Genomic DNA, 11,974 nt, shown 5'->3' on the forward strand with positions numbered 1-11,974 from the left:
AAAACGCAAGGGGGATATTGGGAAGTGGCCGATTGTACAGGAAATTGTTTTATGTAGGTGGCAGGTTTGAGTTTTGTATCTTTCGTCTAGGCCCGTGTTACACGTGTCGCATCACTTCCTTGTTTTGGTATTATGTACTACATTATGATATCTTTTTCAAAAGTGTCCAAAGTGAATTTCTTTTCTAACCTAGGCCAACATCGTAAACGGATTTACTTGATTTGTACTTCTCTCAATCTTTCTTTGTGGTTGGTTGGTGGTTTCTTTTGTGTTGTTAACTCCTTCTTTCCTATCGAACATCTATCTTCCTGATCTCTCCTCCTTTTGTTTCTTGTCTGTTACTCTTTTGTAACACCTCTAATCTTCGGCCCTTATTATAAATGGCCTTACAGTGTTGCAAGTGCACTAAAAACTTTTTACTAAAACAAATAAACAATTGTTGATTTTTTTTATCTGTTACAGGGTGACCTGAAGCATTGCCAGTTTATCATTCTGACCGTACACGATCTAGGATGCAATCGTAAGTTCTTTTAATGTCTTCTCACTCTTTACTTAAATTCTTAGAATTAATGTGGTTTTATGTTCATATTTTAGTCAATCCTTTCTTCTAGTCATTTATTCATCTACTCATCTGCCTGTCCTTTTGTGTGGAGTTCATGTGAGCTAACTAACTCCCCATCCGCTTCTTTGAACAATGGTCGGTCTTATGTTATGACTATGTTTGTGCTGTTGTGTGGACCTCGATCTGTCTTCTGTCGATTCCGAATCCCTTTGCCCCTCCCGTTTCTACCCTTCCACTCATGTTACTGTGTAAAGGTGTTTCTAGTTTGGGACATACATGTATAACCTATAAGGACACTCTAATAATATAGTGCGGTAAAAAACCCACAGCGTAATTTATTATCAAATATCTCCTCAACTATCGAATAGAGCCCTCCAACTTTTGCTCAAAGGCCTTGATCAATTTTCCTCAACAGATAAAAATATTTGTAAACACCTGTTCGCTCCTTTCTATAATGATTACTTAATAAGTACTAATAAATAACCCCAGAGGATGGATAGTTTCAATATTTTAAAAGGTTTACTTCCCATAAGGTGAGAAAATAGCACTTTTAAATGCAAGTCTGTACTTTCTCTAATCATGACACTATGGCTATTGAACTTATGTTTTCGAACCTGCCGTTAGTGCAAAATAGTGGTAATTATGACGTCAAGTTTTTTTTTTTTCAATAAATTAATGGTGTTAAACAAAATTTTGTTGTTGAAAAATATGATTGCGTTGAGACAAATTGTGATACAATGTTCAAAATATGGGTGACATTGACTCCCCCGTTAAAGAGATATTTTAGGGTAAGTTGCGCCACGAATTTTTGACAGGACTATAAGGTCATGAATTAGGGAAGGTGGTTGGGATGTCATAGCTGGTAGCCCTACATTCTTTCCAGAAGGCTGTTTTATTTGTCCATCTTCTTTCTCCTAGCACTGATTCGGCCTATCCATTATTGACTGTGTCTGTTATGCTTCTGTTCTAGCTTGTAGTACGAAATGGTGATGTGAATTTACTACAGTATTATGTGGGTGATTTTGGGGGGGGGGGGGTGTTTTGGTGTGGCATGTTCCTTCTTTGCATTCCTATCAAACATCTATCGACCTTTTCTCTCCTTCTCCTTTCCCTTTTATGGGATTCTATAGTAACACCTCAAATCTTTGGCACTTGTGTGACCTAATTTTGTCGCAAGTGCTGGAAAGGATTTCTCACAAAAACATTACTATGATATTTGGGTGGTTGATGGTTGCTGTGGTGTGGTAATATAGTAATATAGTATATGTTCCTTCTCTCCGTTCACACATTCTTTTGTCCTTATTTTTTGCCTTTCTTACTGTATGGGTAGTTGGCGGGTGCTGTGGTGTGATTTGCTCCTTCTTTTCTATCAAACATCTATCCTCCTGATCTCTCCTCCTTCTTTTAGCGAGTGTTACTCCACTCCCTTGTAACACCTAATCTTCGGCACCTACCTAGATCTATATGACTTGATTGATTCGCAAGTGCCGTAAAACGTTTACGAAGATTTAAAAAAAATCTCTTTCTGTAACGACACATTACCATAATATGCCTACCTGTGTGTGTGTGTTTGTGTGGGTGCAGATTCCATGTGGACCAACTTTCTGTCGAGCCCGGCCATGGAGGAGATCAACCGGCGTGGCGCCTTCATCCACGTGGACGTGCCAGGCCAGGAGGACGAGGCCCCGGACCTGCCCGCTGAGTGAGTACTGGCCAGTCACGTGGTCCTCATGTCTGTTTCGTCATGACTTTTGATTGACTCTCCTGTTTGTGTGACTCTTGTTTTTGTGACGGTTTATCCCCATGACGTGTGCAACTCAGGGCTGGGCATTCTCACAAGAGCTGACTTTGTTATTAGTTTGGTGAGAGGTTAACTGCGCTCGCGACTGCATAAGGTCGTTATATGAACGCGCGAGTTCGATAAAAGAAAATTAGTATCGGAAAAAAAAGTACAGTTTGATGTTCTTCAATGAAAAAAAAATAAATGTTTTTGTATGCAAGCGACCAGGATTTTTTCAGCTGGCTTTAGAACACAGGGCTTTAAAAAATAAACAGAGCGGTGCCCATCCTTGATGACGATGTTATGCCCAGTGTGTCTGTCGTGTGCGCAGTGTCAAATTCTGTATGCAATGTAGTAGGTTTTGTTTCCAGATGGAGCCTCCCGACTGTGGGCCCATCGGATGTTTGGTGACGTATGTGTAAGGGACGACGTAGTATGATCGGTCTGGGAACGTTGCCGTCAAAGTTGTTGTTCATTCATGCTCTCAAATTTTTGCCCATTTTTCTGTGGGTATGGTTTTTGAGCTATAGTTGTTTTGTATTAAATTGCATATATATTTGTAAACAGTTTGTTTGCTTATCACCAGGAGCTTCATATTGCTCATGTAGTGACTTTAGTCTTTACTTCAGCTTCTGATGAAATGTCGTGAAAATATTACCTCACCAGGGATGATTTATCACATATCTGAAATGAGCAACGCGCCTGTTTATTTTGCACAGTGAGTGAGAAAGTATTTTGGGTTGTGGATTCCTGATGTTCACGACAAAGCCTCTCGTGTGGATTGACCGCTCGATCACCGAGGCAGTTTAGGGAATTTCAGCATTTGTGCAACGGTTTTTGTTTGTTTCTGTATTGTATAATATACTAATCAATGTAGGCATCGTCGAAGGGTCTATCTCACACCTTTGTATTCTTTGTGTGTGTGTGTTTTCTTTGTTTCCTCTGTCCTGGGCGAACGGCTTCTCAAACATAATATTTTCATTGTATGTTTCTTTTTTCCATGTGTTCTCCTGTTTCTGTTCCGCCTGATTTTTCCGTCTTGTTTGAGGACCAGTTGCTTCTCCAGTTTGGCACATTTCTTCTCACTTTTGGACATGCTATCGACTGCCTTGGATGTATTTATTTCTCCTGTCGGGTGTGAATGCTTTTTGTCAATCTATCTGCCTGTCAAAGCTGCCGTGTGTCTTTCAGTCTGCCTGTCTGCCTGCTTACCTGTTCGCTTCTTTGCGTTTCTCGCCCCCACCCTTCTCCCCCCCCCCCTCTCTCTCTCTCTCTCCCCTTTCTTAATAAGGCTGCAGTTTAATTTTTATTTCGAGTTGAGTGAATTCAATGATTTTTTCTTTATTGTTAACGACAATTTGGTTCCCACTTTATACCCTTTTTCAGTTTTTGTCAGCAAACGTAGAAGTAACACAGCGTCCATGTGTTCTAGTGGTTTTGTCAGTGATGCTGCATCTGGGGGTTTTTTTAATATAGAGTTCAAAAACGCTTAAAAGGGTTGTCCAGTGTCAGTGTTTTGATTGGAATGGTACTTTGCAAAATTAGTCAGAACGTGTTTGAATTCATTGCAAAGCACGAATTGTTTTACGTGGTCACCAGAGTATTGATAGTGGACTTGTTGAATTAAATGAGCCGTAAAAAGACCAGCTGAAGTCTGCAATACTGAACAAAGTTAGAAGTAGTTTTGAGTCGGTTTCTCATTAATACTCAGTTAGATCTAATGGATGTTAGCATGAAAGTATTTTTCTACATTACGAAATAATGTGCTTTAAAAATAGTATTCTTTTATGAGGCGTGTAAAGATAATTTTTTTAAAATCTGTCAACTTAAGAATTTGGGGAAATGGTTTTATGCATTTCCCAATTTTGTTTTGAAATAATGTAGCGTTAAGGAATGATTTGATAGCGTGTTCTTTTTCTATTTACGTTTACTCGAGCTATTGATTCATGTGTCCAGTTTTTGTTCACCAATTTGCTTAATGTTTAGCTCTAGCAATAGCTGGTTGCTGTCGGTTTCGTCTTAGGTTTTAGCTAGAGCATCATTTCTTTATCTCACAAATAGTTGTTTTAACCCCAATAGGTATTAGTGGCGATTCCTGGATGGTAATGGTAGGTGCATTTACGCAATTTCATTAGTTATCTGTGTGGAAATCTGATGTGGAATGCCACCGCGTTGAGACAAGAAACCTTCCATACGTTTAAAAAAAATAACCAGTAACTACCCCTCCCTGACGCAGCGTTTATATGATCATTTAAGGGATTTTTGACAAAGCAAGAACTGTAGGAAATATTCGGGTTTGTTTGTCAACCTGGCAAGCCCGTGTATTTTCATAGCGGACAAGAGGATAAGACCAAGGGGAAATCGGCATTGACTTAATAATCTCTTTACGGTATCTACCTCACAAGCTTAGACATGAATGCTCGTCCACGCAATTTTGGTATGAAGTCATGAAAAATTGTATAACAATGTAATCCACTCACTCTTTGGCAGTATATTGATAGATTTTAGTCATAGAAATTTTTGGGAAAAGCTTGCATAAACTTTTTTTGATGCACGACGTCTACAATTGAATTGTCTATCTCTACCGCGACAGATACCCGCCCAAGCACAAGTCAGGCTTAAACGTGTGGTAAATCGGTCGTACTTCTCGTCTGGAAAGCATGGTCGCCGTTTCTTGCGGCACACTGACTGTTCACTCGCGTGCTTGTGAGCGTGTTTGTGTGTATGTATGTGTGTGTGGATGCGTGCGCTAGTGATTTGGTGTGTATACTTGTATGCGCATGAGTGTGAGTGTGGTTGTGTTGGTCATTCTGTACTATTTGTGGGTGTAGCAGTGCTTTGCGTGGTGGATGATTTGCATGCTGCCCCGTTTTTCAATGTCCTTCCTGCATGCCCTTGTGTAGTTTGGGAGGGTTGTCCCTTCCTACTTCCAAAAGCACCCAGATTCTGTTCTTGTTAAAGGATGTGTCTCTGGTTCGGTGCTTCTCCCGTATGGCTTTTGGCAATCGTGGCCTGTCATGGTGATAAGAAAACCCTACTGGACCCTCTATCCTTATAATAAACTACCATATAAAAGCATCAAGCAGTCGCGCATAGTAGCGAAGGTTGTAAGGCCTTTTTATTGACCGAATATAAATTATTTTGTTCGACCTGACGTCACGTAACGTGTTATGTTTATTTTCTGGCTCTTCTGCTGTCCGCCAAATCTCGGTTTTATTGTGGTTATGTGTCACAATGGTATTTGTGGACAGTTTAATAACCTCTGTTAATAAATAGGTCTTTAATGGAGATGAGGTGTCAGGGTATGTTTTTAGAAGAGTGTGGGGTTGTGAAATACTGTTGACACTTAAAGCATTGTATGTCTATTTTTGGGTTTGATGCAGCATCACAGGACATATCACTCAAGGTTTAGTCATCGGTGACAAAACTTTGAAACATGGAACTTCATTTATGGGAGTCAACATGCCCATATTGAGAAAATGGTGTAAGAGTCTTACCCTGTACTGAAAAAGGAGGGTGGGAGAGGGGAATTGTTGAGTTCCAAATTAAGTAAGGTTTAAACTTCACGAAGAAAGGCACTTTAAGTAAATTACGTATTGCTTTCGATTAGAGAACTAGTGCCTGTTTATAGGTAGTATTATCCTTACTTAATGACAAAATGTACCATAAAAACCCCGGTGTTGCCCACTAGTGTTAAAGTTTAGGGAGCAGCTTATTGTGCCGATGGTTGCAGCGGGGCTTACCGTTATGTAGTCGACGAATTCTGACTGTCAGTAAGATGGTGCTGGCAAGACTAAACTGCGTCGATAGCGCCATTAATCAATTACATATAGTATGATGATTAATAGTATGGTATTGTAGTTTATGGATAGTTCACTTTTGTGTGGCAGTGAGCTGTAAAACTTTCTTTGACTTTGTTTTTATTTTTGTCGCCTGGTACTAAATTCTTACCATTGATTAATATGGGCTGAACGTGGCCTATATAAAGACTATATATTACTAGTGGCGCTCTTACTAGATCTAGGTTTTACCTCTCCTGTCGCCCACTATTGAGACTGAACTATAACCATGCTCTATACTTAAAATGTCTGTTCAATAGCATCTTGTGATGTTTGCCATGCCGCGTATTGATTGGCTTTTTTTGAAAAGATGGTTTTGTAAACCGTATAACACATTCATTGCACTGATAACAAGCCTTCTCAGAATGAACGCGATTTTTGTGAGCGAGCCTTGCCTTTACGCATTGTTTTAACATTTATTTAATTCATGTGGACGTAGTTCCATTTCTTTTCCTTGTTCCACTGTTTTTGTGATCGTCAACACATACACGGTCAGTGCCTAAACTGAATGAGCCTGTATTTCTCTGCAGACAATACGCAATTGTGGAGTCAAGTATTGTGTACTGGAATTCTTTTGAGCATAGTGTACGAATTGATTTTCTACCGAAAGTCATGGAAGCTGGCTCAGACTTTTAAAAAAGCGTGTCCGTTGTTGAAAAGTGTTTACGTCTAATTTCTGATAACATGAATTTTCCAAAAGTTTTGCAAATGTTTTTGGTCTATTGGCGACTTCTGAGTTTATGATATGCTGCCAGTATTTATTGCAAAATCGCTAACGCACTGTTCCATGTCTCCATTGCCACATATGTCAATTTGATATTGTGTTGTGGTTATTTTGTGCATTCTTGTTTCTATTGTGGGAGGGAGATGGAGGGGATGTTTACTTTTGCGGCTCTCCCCGATTTTTGTAAGAAGTTTAGAATGGTAGCGTGAAAACTACACACGATTCTGCCAGTCTCGAGCAACGCGGATGGATCAACTGGCCGATGTGTAACATGTATTGTTTTTCAGGGTTTCATCGAATTCGACTTGGGGGAAAATAGTTTTCAAGACAACACTGTATGCGTAACTCCCATTGCAATTGCCTTTTATGCCTTTAATTAAACAAAATAATATTTGAAAGTATCCACTGGTAACGTTGGCCCAGGCTGCCATTCGTTGGTTCATTGCTTTTGGAGACAAGAGATTTCTTGGGGCACCATAGTATTGATGTTTAATTAAGTCCTTTTCAGATTAAATTTGTTTTATTGTGTACCCACTCTTACGTATTTCCCGCAGACTCGACATGCTAGATAGTTGAACCATTCTTGTATCGTCGTGGGATCGTTTTCATAAATCTGCTATCGAGACGTGTGTTGTTCATGTACAAACTGTTATGTTCCAGGTTATCGTTGTTTATCCCACATCACATGTTTGTAATGTGTGTCACGTATTACGATGTGTTTTAATGTATTCATTGTGTCTTCTGTGCGTGTTTTATCATTTGTGACAAAGCTTAGAATTGATTTGACATTGTACTGCTGTTTTACTGCGTTTTGTTCAGGGATTTTGTATGAATGGCAGGTGTTTTTTGGGGTTTTTTTGCATGGCACGTTCCTGGGCAATGTTGTCGCAGTGCATCTGTTGTATGCAAAACAAAAGTACGTGCATACACCATTGTTACAATTTGTTGGAACGCTTGGGTTGTAAGAATATTTAAAAGATGGAATTGTGTGGCCGCTCTATTTTCATCATCTGTCAACCCCATAACTTTGTATGATTTCTATCGTCCCCCTTCCACGACCTGGAAAGTGTTGCCTCTTCGCTCTATTGGTGTTCAGTGTAGGTTGTCCTTATCTATTCCTAGCATCGAGTAACCTTGTCGTGCTTATTTTTATTTTTCAACAATTGACAACCACGTGAACAAAAATGGAGTCTCATCTATGAAATACCAATAGCACTGTGAAAGCAATGTAAAAAACTTAGAACTCGGTTACATGTACTTTTCAAAGGTTCAGTTTAGTTTCTTTGTACGTCGTGTCTGTCGTGGGTGTAATGGTAATGCTCCTCTTCCTGTACCTAACGGACGCGAGTTCGATTCCCACTTTGGGAAAACATCAATCATCTCTCGGTGTTTCTGCTGGGGTGTGGCCGCACATGGTCTGGGTTGATCCTGTCAGAGAGAGTTGGAGCAGTCCGTCCCTTAAATGGTTTCCATTGTGTCGACTGGCACGCAACAGTTGCACACTATAAAGCGCGTTTAGAATTAATTTTCAAACTTGTCGTCGGATTTGCAATCTTGATATATTATCCTGTTCATCTTCTTGGCGTTTGTCGTTATTTATGGCACGTGCTCGTATTGTCCTTCCCTGTTACATGTCAACATTTTACCAGCATTGTGCCAATTTATTATAAACTTCTCGACAAACAACATTGCATTTTTTCTCCCTCCACGCGTCTTATTTATTTGTAGTTTCCAACAATAAAACATCTGTTTGTTGTTTAAAAAGAAGCAAGAATGGCACATCATCTATAAAAATAAATTATGTACAGCAGACGTGTGCTAATGTTTGAATCATAATAAAAATGTATGCATGACGTGGTCTCCGGTGACGTGGTGCGTCTGTTTACTGGGGGGGCTCTTTGGAGCAAAGGGCGAAAACTGATTGACCTTGGCCTGTGCTGTTACAAATAGTGACATGGTAATAAACAAGTTTCTCAGTGAGACTGGTCAAGAAAAATCTCCCACACCCCAAAAGGAAAAGTAAAGATGAACTAAGACAGCCCCCCCCCCCCCCAACAAACAAACAAAAAAATAAAATAAAATAAAAATAAAAGTAAATGAACCGAACAAAAACACAATAGTTTAATGTCTTTGTTGTGATAGAGGGAACTCCCCGCCAATTATGCATGGTTATGATTTAATACAGATGTCATCAGACGCAACCGTCAAGGTCATGTGGCCTGTTTATGATAACGGACTGTGCTGCGGTTTAGATCGCGGTGCTAAGGTCATCATGCCATTTCGCCATACAGGGCTGTGGACCACCATCCACGGTCCTCAACGCCCTCTCTTCTCTCTCTCTCTCTCTCTCTCTCTCTCTCTCTCTCTCTCTCTCTCTCTCTCTCTCTCTCTCTCTCTCTCTCTCTCTCACTCTCCCCACCCTCCCCCAGCGTCTGTGCTGTAGCGGTTAGGAGCCTCGCCGTCGCACTCAAGACCTGAGTTTGAGTTTCATGTAGGGGGAACTTTTATAAAGTATTTCGGTAATTCTGATAAGGTGATGTATCCTCAGCCCAGTTTGGCCCTGGCAGTTAGAGTCGATGCCTGCCTCCTAAATGGTATACAATGTATTTATTGAAACGTTTATCCCTGTCTGTCTGTCTGTCTGTCTGTCTGTCTGTCTGTCTGTCTGTCTGTCTGTCTGTCTCTCTCTCTCTCTCTCTCTCTCTCTCTCTCTCTCTCTCTCTCTCCCCCCCCTCTCTCTCTGTCTCTCTCTCTCTCGGAGACGTTTTAAATTATGTAATAAATATACGCTAGGATTTTGCCCTCCCTTTCACACGTCTTTTTTCCTCGAAGCAATCCCAGCCTTAGTGTCGTGAGTTGTTACCACAGTATTTGCCGTAGGTTTCATTGTCTAGAAACAACGACCACCTGGTCTACAGGGCTTGGAATCTTGACGAGTTGCGGATTTATCGCAACTTCAGGGTGTGTCCTATTCACTGAGCACAAAAATCTCGTTTTTATGAACTATTTTTTAACAGCTGTTTTTCTATGGCGTGCTTTGACGGTTCGGAATTTCAGATTAATCATTCTCAGGACAATTAATTTGAAAATCTGATCCCGTTAATGGACAACATGTCGAAAAACAGCTCTAGAAATTCCGAAAAAACAACAACCCAACCATTATTCAACAAAAATGAGATTTCGTGCCCTGTGAATAAGTCTACTCTCAGGAGATGTTGGCGCGGGAAGTCATGTCACATCACAGTTGTGCTTCCTCAGTAAGACATGTTAAGACCACAGTCTTCTGTAAGAATTTCCGTATCCATTTCTTTTTGGCTAATGATTTAACCCGTCGCTGACCTTAAAGCTGTGTTTCCCTGCTGTCATCCTTGTCGCGGCTTTGGAATGCTAAGAATTAATTTCGCCGTCACGACCTGCCCTCACGTCCTGTTTACTGGGAGGGCCTCAAAGAAACAACATGGGAGTTTTTAAAAAAGTGCACTGTTGTTTTCGAGATCATGACTGATCGTACATATTGTCGGTGGTTTTAGGGCGCCACTGGTAGGTTCCAGTTCTTTTTGTGCACTGTTATTTTTGTCTCGTCTTTCTTGCTTTTTTCCAGCTCTAAATGGTCGTTACTACGTCGATGTGCTTCTCTGGACTCTAGCAACCAAAAGCAACCACCCACATTCAGAGAGAGAGAGAGAGAGAGAGAGAGAGAGAGAGAGAGAGAGAGAGAGAGAGAGAGAGAGAAATAATTAACTGTGAGTCACATGTGTGGCTCTCATAATGTACGGGTGAGCAGTCGTTTGGAAACTAGTCTGCTGTCTCATAGTATGATAAAGATATCATCTATGTTACTACTATGTATAAATATAACGTTAAAACTGGCGATAAGTTCCTACATGAAGCGCACACCTATGTATTATTAAATAGCCTTGGGCTTAGCAGGAAATGAGTTTGTTGAAACATAATAAAGAATTGGGGAAAAGGTATTGTCGGCTTGGACAGTGTCTAAGGAGCCGCAACGGCCATTAATACAGCAGGCCATACGAAGGGGAATGACCTTAATATGTAGCCTTAATATAACACCTTTGGGTGTATTATGTCTTCTGCCCACGAGTTCAAGGCCGTCTCTTACAGGACATGGTAAACTTCTCGAAGAATGCTTTACATAAAATCGACGTTTGTGGGAATGCTGCGCACCACACACATTAAAAGAAAAACCAAAACCGAAACCAAAACAAAACCGGTTTGACATGCACACGTTGGTTCAATCAACTCTTACTGAGCTGGGTACGGGGAGACTGGCCGGATTAACGGGATGGCCTATGAACAGGGAGAACAACAAACTCGTCCGTCCGATATAGGTTCTGTTCGGGGGGGGGTTGAGGGGTTATAATATAATGTAATGTCTTATTAAAAGCACAACAAAATCTGGTACACATTTTCACAAGCTAGTCACCTAGGTCTCTAAACCGTCTGACAACTGGATTGGTTCTGTTTGAAGTAGAAAAAAGGGGAAAGGCTGTTGTTGTTTGTTTGTTTGTTTTTTAAGGGGTGGGGTGGGGGTGGTTATATGTTTCTTATTTTGCTTTTTCGTCAGACTCGAAGTAGTGCCGGTATGTTAGATCGTGTTGAAGAATATTATCTCAATACGATGTTGTTAACATATCAAATCATTCATTGAATTGTTTATTCTGAAATTGTTATCTTTGATTAGCTCATTTAATTTGTCCTGTAGGTCTCTACCCCCCCTCCAAAACCCGCTGATCTCGGAATGCTGTATAAATTCAAGTTGATCACCTACATGGCATAACATGTGAACTCCCATAATCAGGTCCATCGGAAATAGGGGGTTTGCCCAACGCTGTGATGCTCTGGCCTTTTCACAGACACAATTAATGCTACATGTTGCCTGTGATGGCGTGTAATTGCCAGCCTCTCCCTCCCAATGTGGCAACCCCGAACCTTGAGTTAAATAATTATGGTTGCGATTATAGCACAGCGACGTCACGAGGCGAACGTCCTTTGTGTGTGTGTGTGTGTGTGTGTGTCTGTCTGTCTGTCTGTCTGTCTGTCTGTCTGTC

The 11,974-nt window shown here is 40.7% G+C and overlaps 1 protein-coding gene across 3 annotated transcripts in view; it reads left to right on the forward strand.

Annotated features, from left to right (window-relative positions):
- LOC101851366 (uncharacterized protein ZK1073.1) overlaps positions 1-11,974 on the forward strand; it is an 81,203-nt gene that overhangs the window by 17,313 nt on the left and 51,916 nt on the right. For 2 of the 3 annotated variants that reach the window (XM_005106709.3, XM_005106710.3), the window contains exons 3-5: positions 463-520; positions 2,147-2,264; positions 4,936-4,971. In XM_005106709.3, the coding sequence (XP_005106766.1) occupies positions 463-520; positions 2,147-2,264; positions 4,936-4,971 (212 nt within the window). The remainder of the gene's footprint in view (positions 1-462; positions 521-2,146; positions 2,265-4,935; positions 4,972-11,974) is intronic. The other variant, XM_005106711.3, reaches the window with a different exon arrangement.

This window comes from Aplysia californica, unplaced genomic scaffold (genome assembly GCF_000002075.1).
Source record: "Aplysia californica isolate F4 #8 unplaced genomic scaffold, AplCal3.0 scaffold00552, whole genome shotgun sequence".
Classification (NCBI taxonomy): domain Eukaryota; kingdom Metazoa; phylum Mollusca; class Gastropoda; order Aplysiida; family Aplysiidae; genus Aplysia; species Aplysia californica.